Source organism: Xyrauchen texanus, chromosome 23 (assembly GCF_025860055.1).
Source record: "Xyrauchen texanus isolate HMW12.3.18 chromosome 23, RBS_HiC_50CHRs, whole genome shotgun sequence".
In the NCBI taxonomy this organism is placed as follows: Eukaryota; Metazoa; Chordata; class Actinopteri; order Cypriniformes; family Catostomidae; genus Xyrauchen; species Xyrauchen texanus.
In genome coordinates, this window is record NC_068298.1 from 16942136 (window position 1) to 16958517 (window position 16382).

The following is a 16382-nucleotide window of genomic DNA, read 5'->3' on the forward strand; positions in this document are numbered from 1 at the left end:
TTTACTAAATGATCTCAAAAGAGGAGCGAAGCATAAATAAATTATAGAATGAAAATGAAAATAAAGTCCTTGGGAAACTGTTTATAATGTATGTGTGTTGGGAATATCAATTTGATTGTAGATGGTTACAGCAGAGCAGTTTTTTCCCTGGTGCAGCGAGTTTTGCATGGATTTGCACAGCATGTTGTAACAAGGCTGGATGCAATCCTGCAAAACTCACCGTCATCCCACATAACAGGGCTGTTCCATCAGCATCATCATCATCTCGTGCAGCTCAGTGTGTCAGGCAGAAGGTGACCGGCAATACTTGAAGTGCAAACAATGCAGTAGATTTACTGGCACTACCTGCACTATGAGCACTTTGGAACTGCCAGGACAAACCACATAGATCACATAGCCAAAATCACATTCAAAACAAATTCTATTATTAAATGAAGTGCATGTAAACGGAACTGCTAGTTGAGTGAGGTATTTGTTTTTGCTTCCAGGTGCTGAGCGTACAGCTACTCCCGCCAAAAGGAGCATCTAGCGCAGTAGATACAAGACTAGTTCACTGACTACACAAGATGCACCTTAGCAGGAGTGCCATATTACAAAAAATGCATGTCTTTTTCTTTTCTTTGAAGGACCTGAACTCCGCCATACTACCTTTCTTTCAGGTTAGCCTTCAGTAATCTTCAGAACACCTGAGAAAGTAAGAAGAAACAAATTATCAAAAGTTCATCTTATAGCTAATTAAATACCTTGCAGAATAAACATGCATTGTTTGTAATACTATTGGAACGGGTTAACCATATCAATCACTACACAATTACAAACTTTCAGGAAACTTAGGCAAACGCTTTAAGTTTCAAGAATGCCAGCATGCGCTTTGAACCTGGTTGCGCGACACTGGTGGTCCTCAGTGGCGCGCTTTGCTCATGTATAGGGGCTCTTAAAATGGAGGATGTTCAGGAGAAGATTAGAAGAACTTGTAGAGGGCTTTAATCTATTGTTATGTAATGAAGTAACCAACAAAAACATCTAGGCCTACAGCCAAAAAGTAAACAGAAAACGTAAATCGCATTTATAATGTATAGCACCCTTCAAGTCGTGTTTCTATACATATTCCTAAAAATTGCAAATAGCGGTGTTGTGAGACATGCACAACACGCCAAATTGAAACATTTCGAAGCACAGGCGTCCAGGATGGTCAGAAACATCCCATGAGATTAATATTAGTCTGTGAGGTCAATGCGCAAACATTTTAGCCATATAGGCCTTGGGGTCGGTGCCCGATCTTCTGCATGTTTGGCACTTTGTCCTCTGATGTTTAATCGCAAACCCTTAGACGATGAAACATGTTTATTACACCACGCGTGAAGCAAAGCCTCTGAAAAGTTATGTGTGTGTGTGTGTGTGTGTGTGTGTGTGTGTGTGTGTGTGTGTGTGTGTGTGTGTGTGTGTGTGTGTGTGTGTGTCTGTTTACACAAGAGTGAGTGTTTTCCACAGGAAATGAACTCTTAGTTCAGGCGGCATTATTTAGGAGCAGAGGATAACAACAAAACTAGGTTAAGTGTGACGAAATGTTTGACTACTTTTGAGCTCTAATAACGGACGCTTACACGTTTATTTTCCCAAACCAGTTTTAAAATGTGATAAATACAGTTTAAAATAATTAAACCACTACAATATATCATGTGCGTTAATGTTTAGATAGACTAGCTCTTGTTATGGAGGAGCCACGTGAAATTCGCTAATACATTCAACTGTGTGTTTGCGTGCATACAAAAAGCACAATATTAAGATATTGAACTAAGGGGAGGCAAAGGTTTTGAGCTTTAAACGAACTTATTGTAACAACAACGTTATTACACCCTGGATAACCCAAAACAGCCTCCAGAATGGCTTCATTCAGCAAGGTACGTGTAATGATAACTCGCCTTGTAGCTCCACAAGTGTTTAGGTGATTGCTCCGCGAATTATAAGGCGTAATTGTTTCATTTCATTTCCAAAAATAATCAGACTTGCTGAATCATGCACATTCAATTTAGTTTATATCTCTCTGGTATAGTCTCAAAATTTGTTGAGACATTTGGTTAAAGCAAAAAAAATAAAAAATAAATAAATAAAATACAACTTACATGTGCGACAACCAAACACCTCCAAAAACTCATCTATGCGCTCAAGGGTCCATTCATTGATCACTGTCCTCCAAATGGCTGCAGTGTGTATGCAGTGCAGTCATACACTACATTGTCTGTTAGCTCCCCAGCTGCTCCTCACACAAAGCCACCGACAAACATCGCTACAATCTCAAAGTTTCCACAATCATCACGCTCCACAGCGCAGACCCACGCGTGAACTCTTGCTACGACGCCAATCTGTTGACGCTTTTGGATGCGTTGAAGGCCCTTTCGCGGAAATTAAATAAGCACGTAACCTCTGAGTTGTTTGGGATCATCAGGTTGGAGTAGGTTTACGAAAGAGGCGCGAACGTCTTGTCATGTGATGATGGGCCTCGCGAGCCACCTCCTCGCTAACTCAACTCACTCAATCTCCCCACAATTTACATCCGCTCTCACTATATGGACATAATTGCTCTGAGTGCTACTTTGTCTTTATTTAGCGTACATACATTATAGAGCAATCAGTACAATAAATCAGCATATTAATAATGTCATAAATGTATTGTTTTCTTTTTGACAAAATGTATCTATTTATCTATTTAAGCCAGTCAATTGATGTAGGCTTGTCAGTGGCTCCAAAACCATTACAATAACATACACTGTGGGACAGGAAACATTTGAGCAAATTTGGTGCATTGTTTTCCATGTAAAGCAAATAAAAGTGAGAAAGAAATCATATTAATATAATGAACATACAGTAGACTATGATCATAGATTTCATATGAATAAGTAAAATTTTGTTTGTAAACTATTTAGAACAGACAAAAGTGCATTAATAAAATTGTTCCCATACCTTTTTTTCTTTAGAATGAGGAGAAGGCATTTTATTCTTCAGATCTCCATACCTCACTGGGCAGATGTTTCATGTTTTACCGTTGTTGCTACTCAAGACAACAAAATGTTATGTCATGCATGTAATTGTAGAGCATCCCTTTTTTCTTGTATGGGGGTGGGGGTGAAGGAAAGTCCTCAAAAGGTCTCTTTTAAATCTGTCCTTACATTAGAAACTTGGAATATTGCTCTTGCAAATTATGTCCTGGAATACTTCAAGACATAATGCATACTCTAAAAGTTGCCCAAACCTATTTTAAAGTGTGCAACGCTTTCAATTTGAATAAGCTGTCCCTTAAATTCTGTGGCTGGAGAGACAGAAGGCTTCAAAGACCTCTGACCCCGGTTCACTCAACCCCCACTTTTCCACAGAGGGCTGTATGTGCACTATTGTATTAGGCTTCAAAGAGAATTTTTCCCCTCAGCATTCCCACGTCATTTTATCCGCAGGCTAGATTCATCTTGTATGTTCATTGTTGAGCCTGTTTCTAAAAAGTATACACAACAATTGTTCCAACATTCAAGCCTTTTTTTTCTTTTTCAAATACAGATAAATTAACATGTTTCTAAGCAGGTTTTAAGTAAAAAATAACTATTCATCGTGTAATGGATGACATAGCTCATTCCAATCTGTTTTAAAGAGCAGGAATTCTTTGAGCATCCTTTTGAACTTTAACTTTCTTTTCCCTAAGCCACAAAGAAAAACACATCCAACAAGTTTTTTTTCTTTTTCTGTAAATTTTCCACTTTGTTTCTTTAAAACAAATAATAATGCAGACAGTTGTATTAATGTATGTTAAGAGTAAATGTTACAGATTTTTTTTAAAGTGGATAATATCAACATCAGTATCAGTTCTGAGACAATATCTATAATAGGCTATAATTAAAATGCATGTTTATGGATAATTAGGATAGGCACCAATATAGAAGACAAGAATGTTCAAAATCAGTTTCTGAGTTAATAAAAAAAAGTTTCAACTCATCTTGAAATTAGCCCAATTCCACTTTTTTTTACATATCAAGTAGTTCCAAATCACAAAGAATATTTAAAACCAGCTGACATCTCTAACTCTGATTTGCAAGCAGGTTAATGGTGCATTGTGGGTGGACGTTATTTTTCATAATTAAATTAATATTTATGTCCTAGATCAAGAGTTTTCAAACTAGGGCCACCAAGGGGTGTTAGGGGGTCTGGGCATAATTTTCAGAGAACAAAGTGTTGAACAAAATAGACTTTTACATTTTAATCTTGTGGCTTTAATAAAATGGCAAAATAAAAGTCAATTGTTTAATTTGATTCTTTATAATATAATGGGGTTTTTTTCTCCACACAGTTCAAATGGGTCTTTGTAGATACAAATATATAGATGCCTTTATACTTTATCAAAGGGACCATCAAATTTGGGGGTCCTTGGCATTGAACAGTTTGAAATCCATGGTCCAGATTACCTTATAAAAGTAAAAAAAAAAAAAAAACACTTTATTAGAGTTAATATTTGTAATAACAGATTTATAACAAAATTGTTATAGAAAATTATTCCCACTACATGATCCATATAATGTTAGATAATTGAATTTAATGTTTAGACTTGCATTTTCCTTTGCCAAGCATTTTTAAAGTAACGCAGCTATGAGCTGTCAGAAAATGTGAAATTAATAGAAGATAACTGTCCTTTTTTAGCCTAAATGAAACTAGTTTAATTATAATTAATTTATCATAATTAAATTAAAGAGTGAGTCTATTATTTCTCTGTCTATCTATCTGATATCCCAAAACTAACCACACAAGCGCCCCCCTGCTCTCAATGTCCATACATACTAAATCCTAAAGATTAATAAATATTTCTCCTTAAAATAAATTACTTTTCAAAAGAATTCCAAAAGTAGCCTCAGAATCTATAGGCAGAATGTACTTGTATAGTATAAATTATAGCACATATAAATGTAAGCATTTTAAAGGAATATTTCACCCAAAAATGTACTCATCATCATGTCATCCCAGATGTGGATGACTTTGTTCTGCAGAACACAAAGATTTTTAGAAGAATATTTCAGGTCTGTAGGTCAATACAATGCAAGTGAATGGTGACCAGAAATGTGAAGCTCCAAAAAGAATATAAACAAAGCATAGAAGTAATCCATGTGACTCACTGGTTAAATCCATATCTTTAGAAGCAATACGATAGTTGAGTGAAAACAGATCTATATTGATGTCCTTTTTTACTCTAACTCTCCACCTGCATGAGCAATGTGATTTACCAAAAAACTAAAGAAGAATGTGGAAGTGAAAGTGGAGATTCATTGTAAAAATTAATTAAATATTGATCTGTTTCTCAGGGACCTACAGAGCTGAGATATTCTTCTAAAATATTATTTTGTGTTCAGCAGAAGAAAATAAATCATACATATCATGGATGGCATGAGGGGAGAGTAACTGTTGAGTGAATTTAATTTTTTTGGGTGAACTATTCCTGTTATGCTTTTTAGGGTGAACTAACTATTCCTTTAAACTACCACCAGTGGGCGCAAGCGGCGCAAAGTGTTTGTTGCTTTCGTACCGTAAACAGGAAGTTTCTCTCGCTAAACATGGGCCGCAGACAGACGGCGGCATCGACAGAGCTTCCAATTTCCAAGGTATGTGGGTTTGAGAAAATACCCACAGCTTACGAGTAAGTTTAGACGTTTCACTGATGCGTTAAGCCCAGAAAGGCATCCATACACGTGCTTTTGAAGGTTACTGATGGAAAAAATGTTATGAATATTTATTTTCCCTCCGCGTGCTGTGTAACAATCTCGGTGTCATGCAAAATAACACACGCACATTATAAAGTGAGATTAACCAATGCGGTTTAGAGGAGAATGGAAAGCACCCAGGAAAACACTAGCCTACTATAGGGGTCAGCACCTTTTAATGATGGGGAACATTGGGCAGAGAAAATGTTTCCTCCTCATTTCACCTTTCAAAACCTGCTGGAGAACCAACCCGACACAAATGCAAAAACATTGTTGTATCTCAATAGAGCCAAATTTGCCGACCTACTCCACAGACATGGACGAAACCCATAAGAGCCATAGAAGGCAGAGCTACAATAAGAGACTGCTAAAGGAGGCACTGGCGAAGAGAATTGTCAGGCAGTGTGAAGGAGCAACACCACAAAATCACACTGACCACAATCCACATAACATTGAGAGTGCAGATGAGAGACAGAACTGCGTTTGGAATGAGAGGGACATTACCAAACTACGGACTGGTTTCGTAGAGATGGACACAATACAACTCAGGCAACATCTCAGATGTACAGAGGAGCAGTTCATGGCAAAATGTGAACTGAAGTGGAGGCTGCAGGGGCTGGTGGAGGAGCTGGAGAAAGAATTAAGCCTCTCCTGAAAAAAAGGTAGCACGCCAGGCCCTCATGATAAATGAGCTTAGACAGAGAGCCAAAAAAATGAATGTTCAGTTACACAATCTTCCAGGTCCAGGAAAATGCAGAGGATGCTGACAGGTGGAGGTCAACTCTGAGAAAAGCAAAAGAGTACATGCAGCAGACGCAACAGGAGAGCTCCAATCTTACATGGGAAGTGAAAATAGTGCCAGCACAGCGGAAGACCGAAGGAGACCGACTGAAAAAGGCGGCTCAGATAGAAATGAGGCTGGTTTTCTGAGGGTTGAGATGGAGCAGGCCCAGGCCGAACGGTGTGTGGAGAGGGAAAGTCATGCAGCTCTTGAGCTCTTACGCAGAAACTTCAATAACCAATGATCATTGGTGTCCCATGTTTTTCACTCTGATCTCTGTGATGCTTTCGTCTAATTACTACTAGCATGACTGTTACAACAACTCGTTTTGTAATTGTAAACATTAATATGGTTAATTTAAGACATTTCACATACCAGAAATACTGTCCTGCTTCCAATCAATTCTTTGAAATGTGCAAATAATAAAGGACGTTATCACAGAGGAGTGCCACTGTTAAGTTTATTTTCAGTATGCCTCCACACATTTACATCTTTTAAAATAAAACTTTATGTACATATATAATCCTCTCCCACAGTGGATAATAACAAGAAGAAAAAAAAAGCATAAGGAAAATGAGAGAAAAGGCAACAGAGTGAAAATGTAAGCATATCAAACATGATCAAACACTTAAGTTAATATAAGGTGGGTATAATCCACCGTAATAACTTAACAACTATGTTATTTTGAATCTCTTTATCCAAGAGCACTAGCACTACATGGAGAATCTGAAGGCTCAAAGCTTTAATAAGCTTACAGACAAATGTCTCCTTTAAAACCCTGTCAATGAAATAATCACATTTAGCTTAAAACCATTCTTGCACTTTTAGTATTAAGTGACATTTAATTAGGATATTTAAATATTTTGTTATGGATATCTGTAGAACCTTTTGGGGAAAAAGCTCATGTTGAAGGCAAAGGCATTGTAGTCGATTTCACACTTGGTGCAGTTTCCGAAAGCAAATAAAAGGCAGCTCATCTGATTTGCCCACCTCCACCTCCAAAAACCTTAATCAAAAACAAAAAAATTTCACATGCGAAAGTCTTGCCACTTTCTTTCAAAACATCTTTGCTGTTAGTGATGAGCTGACTGAACAGTGGTATCAAAGCAATTGCCCACGATGACATTTGGATTAATCCATTAAAAACCTTTTAGTGTGAAACTGGTTCATTTACATTCACACAGCGAGTGTTCTTCTCACACTTGTGACATTCTATGTACCATTAGCAAACTGCAAAAATGAAACCGTTAGATCCTATCCAGCATTTAAGACCACAAATTTCCCTGTTGGGAGGTCTTATTTTGCTTGCATAATTCAAAACTACTGCCCCACATCTACAATATTACTGACAAGGGGGAAAAACAGCACTTGGGAAATTAAAACCTATGAGGTATAATATGAGAAAAGAATTTGTGCAAACAGAGTACATAAAATATATCTATTCAACCTAAGGAACCAATGCTAATGATTAGAATGGAACTTTTCAGTAGAACCTGTTCTGCATTTCATCTAAAATCTCCAAGAGGTACTGAAAAGTGCACTACATAGGAGAACCAAACTGTAGGTATAATCAGACATCTTAAGATATAGAACTTGTATTACCACAGATTCGGCTCATTCAAGTTTGACAGTGCAGGACATTAAGAATTGTACTCAATGGTCTTTCTATTTTGCAACCATCTGTTAATGGCTTTATTGGCTTGTCTAAGCTGTCCACCAAAATGCAGCATGAGGAATGTCAAGACACCCCAGTCCTTGCATTGACATTCTTTCAACGTTACAGTGTATATGTGGAGGTTATCACGTCTTGCACTGTAATTGTGTACCATGTATTTTTGCATTACTGAAGTCTACGAACCTTAAATTCCTTGCATGGTTCACATGAACTGAGAAAATATTGTAACTCTTTATGTGGTTTGTGGTTATAAATTTTTTGGTAACTAAAATGAAAATAGACTTCCTAAGGTGTTAACCCAAGCAAAAGCAGAATACTACAAATCCAATGTTATAGATAAATATACATGTAATAGAAGACCCATAATGACCAAGCTACAATCACCCAATTAAAATGGAAATTGAATGAAGCATTCAACAATAACTACATTTTATGGGCTATATATTATTAAACAAAGATAAGAGTTAGCTTTGGTGGAACATAGGACATATTTTCTGGAGATTCTCTACTAAAATGCTGTAATATCCCCAACCCGGTTAAATGTTTGTGTTTCTTGTTGAATTTGTGTTTAAGTATAGTTACGTTTTTTTTATGTCCCAACTTTTGTTTAATTTATAATGCGTCCTTTAGCATTTAGTTTCCTTTTATGTACTAAGTGTCTAAACTGGCACTAATGACATACTTGGAGCAAAGCTACCAGATTTAGTGCAAATATGCAAAGACACAAATGTACAAATCCACTTCTCAAAAATCTGTTCAAGTTTGCAAAGATTTACCATTAAATCTGTGACTGAAGGAAATTACTTTGCAGGGCACTAACCATGGTACCATGGTAATCAATATTTCTATTTAATTTATTTAAAAAATTTGGGGGGTATAAATGGTGTACTTGTGTTCCACTTGCCCCTTAGTGGCCTGCTTGCCCCCTAGGGGGCCTGTACTAGGGGGCACCTGCTTGCCCCCTAGTACAGGGAAAAACATAAGTTTGCATATACTAAACAACAACAACAACAACAACAACTTTTCAACCTCTTTCAGATGCTGGATGTAAAGAGATTTAGTCCAAGCAATGCCTTTCCTACTTTCTTTGACTTTTTTTGTTTTCCCTCCCATCCAATTCTCACCCCACTTAAATCACATCACTAGCCAAGCTCCGCGGTTTGATGTTCCAATTTTCTCCTATTAGGACTCCTCTGGAGGTGCAGGCCGTTTGAGGTCCCGAATCTGCTTAATGAGATAGTTCTTCTCATCACAGAACTGCTCGTCTTCAGAACGGTCCGTCTGAAAGTGGCTCAGGAAGTCTACCAGCTTGGACTGGTTTTTAAGCAGGATGTCCAGTACAGGCTGTGTCTTATTAGGGTTAGCAACAAACACCTGAGAGGACACAAGAAACCCATCAAAATGCAATTCAAGTCAGTGACTACCTTCATGGGAGTTGAACAGGAGTACACTCTGGCAAATGACCCCAACATGTTTACTTGCAATAAGTGAGGGTATAACTGGGACATGGGACCAGTCACCCGTTGAATGTGGAATGTAATTGGAGTAGGCAGAGGAAAGAACCAAGTCCAATTAAACTGCATTACTTATGATGCATTGAAGTTGTACATAAAAACACACATAAACAGGCAATACACATTCAAAAAGAGAGACCACACACACACACACCTTAAAAACATGAAAGGCTTCAAACTGGATGTTGCGGCTGTTGTCTCTCAGCATGTTCATCATCAGTTTCAGGTTCTCAGCTCGACTGATGAATTTGGTCATGACTGTGAAGTTGTGTCTGTCCAGCAGCAATTCTCCCAGGAGCTGGACATCGTTTGATAGTCAATAATAATACAATTAAGTGCAACAACATACAAACGTGGTAAGAATGAAGCCAAACCACCCAACAAAGGTTTCTTTTATTATAAAGAGCAAGACTTCTTAGGAACTATAAGTATGTGGCAATTCTATCAAGTCTAAATATGTGGCAATTCAAGTTTAAAAAAAAAAGGGAAGAAGATTTTGAGTCGAAGACTTTCGTCCATGCATTTTCGTCTTAACGGTTACATTTGTGCCTCAAGCAGGGTTTCTGCAGGTATCATCAAATCTAATTTAATGCTTTTTTTAATGCCATTTATGACCCATGACTAACCACATACACATACATATATATATATATATATATATATAACATAAACTCACACACACAAGGGCTGCACGATTTGGACAAAAAATCATATAGCGATTATTTTGAAAAATATTGCAATTGCGATTTGAACTGCGATTATGATGGTAATGTTTTCCACACGTTCAACTGCAAAAAGTCTACTGGGATTTTCGCACTTGAGCCCTCTTAAAAAGAACCAAACTGAGACCTTTTTTCAGTTCAACCACAAACAAATAGATATATAAACGGTGAAACAAAGTCTTCTTCATATCCAAATGTTACCATCCACCATGTACGTGTTTTTGTCCATTTTGTGACAGGATCTCAGCCCACTAATCATCATCATTAGTTTTTTAAACAGTTAACTTGAATATTAGGGATGCTCCAATCAGGAATTTAACATCCGATACCGATCTCTACTTTTCTTTTCATCTCATCAATCGATTCTGATCATTTAACTTTTTATCAGCAGCTGTCAAAACTGGTTATATGTAAGCTTTCTGCTCAATATCACTGTTAACTACATTTCCATGTTGGTAAAACCATAGTTGATGCCTAGATTTTGCTGTCAAAAATAAGGTTGGTTGATTAAATAATTCAGGCTACACAACATATCATTTTAAAATATAAATTGTATTCCTTATTCTAGGGCTTAAAAACTAGTAGGCTTATGCAAACTATTCTTTACTGTATATAAGATAGTCCTAAAGAATGAGGCTTAATGTTAAACTGAAGTTGAACTGATGACCCATTGATGTAATTCAATTTAAAGTGAAAATTTTGGACAGTTTGTCACTATTTAATGTAATTATTTTTATTCACTATTTTATATTTAATTTAGCAATGCATTATATTATAGTACATAAATATTTGATATAGATTTATTATATGTATGTTCCTTCCTTTTCATTTTGTTGGATGTTGGAATCATTAGTTCCGCTTTCACTTGTTTCCGCGGGGAGTGTAATAAGGGCGACACGCTCTCGTGAGGTAAACAAGAGATGTTTCTGGACTCTACAGGTGTTTCTGTTAATGCTGTTTGCTCAACAACCATTTAGTAAAGATGTTGGAATTGTACCCCATCTTGTAATCTGCGTTATTATTATGATACCTGTGCCTTGCGGAGACTGAGATGCTGCTACCGCAGACAATAAAAACCGCTTCACGCAGGACGCGCCAGTTTAGTGTAAATAAAGCGTTTAGCGCATGTAAGTTAACAGAAACGAACTCGGAGCACTTCTGTTACTCTAAACGTTAGAACGCTAAGTAACTTGAGATAGTTAGTTGCTGTCTGCCTTTTACAGCCGATTTGTGGCAATCGGACTGCATATGAGATTTAACGGCTCCATGTTGACAACCAACCATGTCCTAAATTCTTTGTATTCTAGCCACTTTTGCTGGAATTTGCACTGTCCCGTTTCTTTGCAACTTTACTAAATTTACGTTCTCTGTTCTAACTCCTCCAGGTCCCACCCCGCCGCTACGTCAATTTTACACCGGCCGGAGGCAATTACCAAACTGGATCCGCGTGTTTATCACACCAATGTACATATTTTGCGATAGCAAATCAAAGTTATTAATTGTGAAGTCTATATGAAAAATAAATTGTTAATATCATTTTTTCAAAACGATCTAAAATTTTTAATGCCTGTAGGAATGACATTTAATGCTATTTAAGGCCTTAATTTTAGCAAAATCCATTTAATGACTTTTAATGCCCCGCGGAAACCCTGTCAAGGGTTTGAAAATCATGACAGTCTCAAATATGTATTATGTACATATGTATTGCTAAAAAAAAATCTGGTTTATTCTCACCTTTAGAGACTGACGCTTAGTGACATAATTCTCCGAATGCAGCAGCTTTTCATACTCCGTAAACACCTAAAAACATTTATCACAACATTATGTATAATCCTGAGTGCATTCGGTTCATTGAGTTGAACAGGCAGAATCACTTTTATACACAAGCCCTTACACATAATTTATGGGGGGTGGGGGTGTAACTCACTTGGTCATAATTTGTTTCCAAGTAATCTGCACACATGATCTTGTGTCTTGTCAGAAGATCCTAAAAACAAACTTGTGGTTTATCAATTCCATGATTTCAAATTAAAACAATAACCTTAAAAGAATAGATCACCCAAAAATGAAAATTTGCTGATAATGAACTCACCCTCAGGCAATCCAGGATGTATCGGAGTTTCTTTCTTCATCAAAACAGAATTTAAGATGTTTAGGATTTAATTTCAGGCTTCCTCCTTTAAACAATGTAAGTGAATGTACTCTATTTTTTTGACTGTCCTAAATGCATATTTACACTGTCCTAATTACATATTTCCTAAATGTATATTTGACAAAGTTCTTCTGAACCCAAACAATTGATCATTTTTTATTATTTTTAGAAACAAAAATATACTTTTTAACTCAATGTTCGCTTCCGTACATCTCTGTGACACGCGCTCACGTGGAGGAGGCAGGAAGTGCATCATTGTTTACAAGAGGAGCGCTGTACAAAAGTTGAAATGTCTTTGCTGTAGATTTGTATTTGTATAAGTGTATTGTTCAAAATGTTTTTATTTTATATTGTTTTGGTTTGTGAACAGTGCATGGTCTGTGGTGTGGGCAAGTTTATCTTGTAAACAATGACGTGCTTCCTGCCTCCTCCACGTGACGCGTGAATTTACCAACAAGCTTACATCATCCCTCTCATGACCGCGTGCCAATAATACATTCACTAACATTATTTAAATTAGAAGGCCTGAAATAAAATCCCAAAAATCTGAAAATTTGTTTTGATGAAGAAAGAAACTCCGATACACCATGAATGTCCTGAGGATGGTACATCATCAGCAAATTTTCATTTTTGGGTGAACTATTCCTTTAAACAAACATTAATGCATAATTGGTCTCCGGTACAATTCATGGAAATATTGTGTTTTACATTGATCTCTAGGTGCACTGTTGGCTTTTTTTTGTTTGTCTTTAAAAGGGTTCTTAAGACAACAGCACGTCAAAAACCATCAAAATGAATGCAAAACTGTCCAAATGACACACCTTGAAGGATGCAAAAGCATCTGAGGCAATGTCGAAGGTAGATAGCTCCACATAGCGAAAGAAGCAATAGAATTCCTCAGAGAACAGAACAGTTCGGGCCAGAGGTTCATGGCGGAGACATTCCCTCAGCATCATGCCACAATTAAGAGCCACTTCTGGAGTTTCATAGCTGCATTCATGAGATCATTAAAAATCTCTTGTTATTTATCCTACACAATACACATATATTTTACCCAAAATTAACCACATTTAAAAAAAAAAAAAATGTCATTACATGACACTTAAGTGTATATAACTACACGTTTCTGCTGTAAAGGCAGGACATCACTGGCAGCTCAGCCATATCGACAGGAAATGGGAAATTTGTGGTCCTAAAATAACTGTACAACTGCAGTGTCCCATAACATCAATTGGAAAAGCCAGGCTAATCAATGTCTTCTGAAAATGTTGAGCCATGGCTATGCCCTGGGGTCTGGAAACTTACCCTTTCAACAGCATGAAGAGGATCTGTGAGTGAGAAGAGATGTACTCCACAGTCGGGGTGCGAGCACCAATCTGGCGACGTACTATGTTGCTAAACAGATGCACCACATCTTTCTTTCCCTTTGGTGAACAAAATTTTGTTACAAATCAAAGAGTGCACAAAGTGATGTATCTTTCATTCTGTCATTAACAGCAGCATTTTTTTAAACTTTATAATATTCACCTCAAAATCAATCCTCTGTAGATTTGCTATGAGGGAAATCAGGAGGTTGGTGTTGTACAACTCCTGAGCCAGCTGGGCCACGGCTTCTGTCTGAGGCTCCTTGTCTCCAGTGCCAGACAGCACCTCTTTCAATGATGCTAGATTTTTTGATACTTCCTCTGCAACCTACAGGAGAAATGGTCAGTTTTTCTGACTCAAAACAACCTATGAAATCCACAGTTGACTGAAACAAAAAAGATGATTAAACACATGATTAAACATCCAGATAAATAAAAATGATTGACCTTTTCACACTTCTTGCTTTCAGATGCTTCCAGCTTCTCCAAGTACGCCACATGCTCCTTTAAACTCTTCACTATCTCTGCCGGGTTCTTCTGAGACTTCCCGAATGGGAACGGCATGGCGTCTAGCTAGGGTATGTGCTGAATTTGGATGATGCCAAAAGTGTTTCACCTTGAATGAAACAAAGAAAATTATTAGAGTGCAAAATTGTGCGTTCTTAAGGCAGATTTTGACATGAACGAGTAATGAATAAACTTTATGTAGTAGGTATGAGTCCTCATAATGAAAAATGTATTTCCAAAGCAGTTTTCTATAAGCCAAATGATTATGTCTAGGTTAGCATAGCAACACTAAAGAGTGTATATAATGTAAGTAAACAGAAAAAAAATATTTAAATTGCTAACAACTCTTTAACAAATAAAACAACATGTTATTAGGAAAATCTATTCAAGTACCATGATATTAAAATAAATTCTGGCTTTTAATTTACATGTAGAACTATCTAAAAAATCTTTACATGAAAAGTAACTAATTCCTCACAACTATATTTATATGTCAGTTAAATATTATTATGCATTGATATTTTTATTTTTTTTAAGCATACGAAAACTTCATGTATCTCCTAAACTGATATCCAAGTGCATAGAATATCCAACACGCACAATTACAAATAAAACATATTTTACAACAGCATGGGTTAAATAAAAGAGCATCTCCAAAGCGCAATTGACCAGTTTGTTAAACTTGAAGAACTGCTAAAAGCCCGATGAGCTAAGCTAACCTCCACCCAGGACTTATCGATCACTTCTCACCTCGATAATACTCATCTCACTCACTTTACCATGTACTGTGTCACGTTATACAGTTTTACCGTGTGTCTGTTAAACAAAATTCGCAACTTTTAATGAAGGACGCTAAAACCCAGTACTTTTAATCCTTCAGCTGACTGGGAAATTAGCCGTTTAGCTCGTTGGCTAGCTGACTTCAGTCTTGCATGATCATGGCCAAACGAGCTAGAAAATTAGAGAAAAAGTAATAAACTTGGCAACTAACCACTTATTCTATACTTTGTCTATGTATGTAATGTGCTAGAGTGGATTTTAGTCAAATGGCTCCAACTAAACCCTTGTAAAGTTTCTGGTTGACACGCATTATGGGCTGAACCTTCATGACATTTTGACAGTTGATCCAGTTGCGAGTAATACAAGTTACTCTAAATCGTTTTTATCCAGAACAGAAAAATAAATCACCGAGACCCATTTGAAAGAAACAACTGAGGGAACTATCGTTATAAATGGAAAATGTCTGTTTGGAGTGGTATGTTTAGGGGGAAATGACAGACAACATGTCAAGCTAAGTGTATGTGTGTTAGCTGCTCGAGGAGAAGCAGAGGCACTTACCGCATACAACAGACTCAAACGTCTACTTTAAAATCCTCTTCAAATACTTCGAATATGAAAAAAACATAAATCTACCAGTGAGCAGCTTGATATATGAGTTCAAGCAATGACGAACATCCCCAATAGGAGATACTTCCAGGATTAGTAACTGCGATGAATTTAGGAGTGGTTGGCTGTTTACACACTTTAAGCGGCTATCTGCCGCTTCACTTATCAGGGAAGTTGAAGAGAGTTTTTAACTCCCCCTTTTTTATACGTAATCTCTGACCAATCCTAGCGAGCGACGGAGGCGCACACCTTGTACAGAAAACTACGGAAATGATACATTTTCCCTTTTAATAACGAATGTAACCTAATTTACATTTACACATTTCTTACATATATATATATATATATATATATATATATATATATATATATATATATATATATATATATATATATAGTCACGCTATACAGTTAGTATATATACATACTAACTGTATAGCGTGACACATTACACTTACACACATTTGGATTTATCTTTGCATATAGACATATCCATCCATCCATCCATCCATCTATCCATCTATCTATCGATTAATCCTGTACACACAC

General features: G+C 36.8%; 1 protein-coding gene across 1 annotated transcript; it reads right to left on the reverse strand.

Moving 5' to 3' along the window:
- Positions 1-6383: 6383 nt before the first annotated feature.
- Positions 6384-15988, reverse strand: LOC127617257 (calcium-binding protein 39-like). Its single transcript, XM_052089200.1, has 9 exons — positions 15786-15988; positions 14388-14556; positions 14104-14268; positions 13882-14000; positions 13398-13566; positions 12352-12411; positions 12159-12224; positions 9857-10000; positions 6384-9562 (listed from the first exon to the last, which is right to left on the reverse strand). Exons 2-9 carry the CDS (start codon positions 14502-14504, stop codon positions 9371-9373), a joined length of 1032 nt encoding a protein of 343 aa, XP_051945160.1. The 5' UTR covers positions 14505-14556; positions 15786-15988; the 3' UTR covers positions 6384-9370.
- Between the last annotated feature and the right edge of the window lie 394 nt (positions 15989-16382).

Coding starts and splice junctions, on each gene's coding strand:
- LOC127617257 (XM_052089200.1), bottom strand. CDS start 14,504: ATGCCGTTCCCATTCGGGAAGTCTCAGAAGAACCCGGCAGAGATAGTG. Junction 14,001..14,103: donor TACAGAGGATTGATTTTGAG/GTGAATATTATA, acceptor TGTTCACCAAAG/GGAAAGAAAGATGTGGTGCA. Junction 12,225..12,351: donor TGGAAACAAATTATGACCAA/GTGAGTTACACC, acceptor AAATGTTTTTAG/GTGTTTACGGAGTATGAAAA.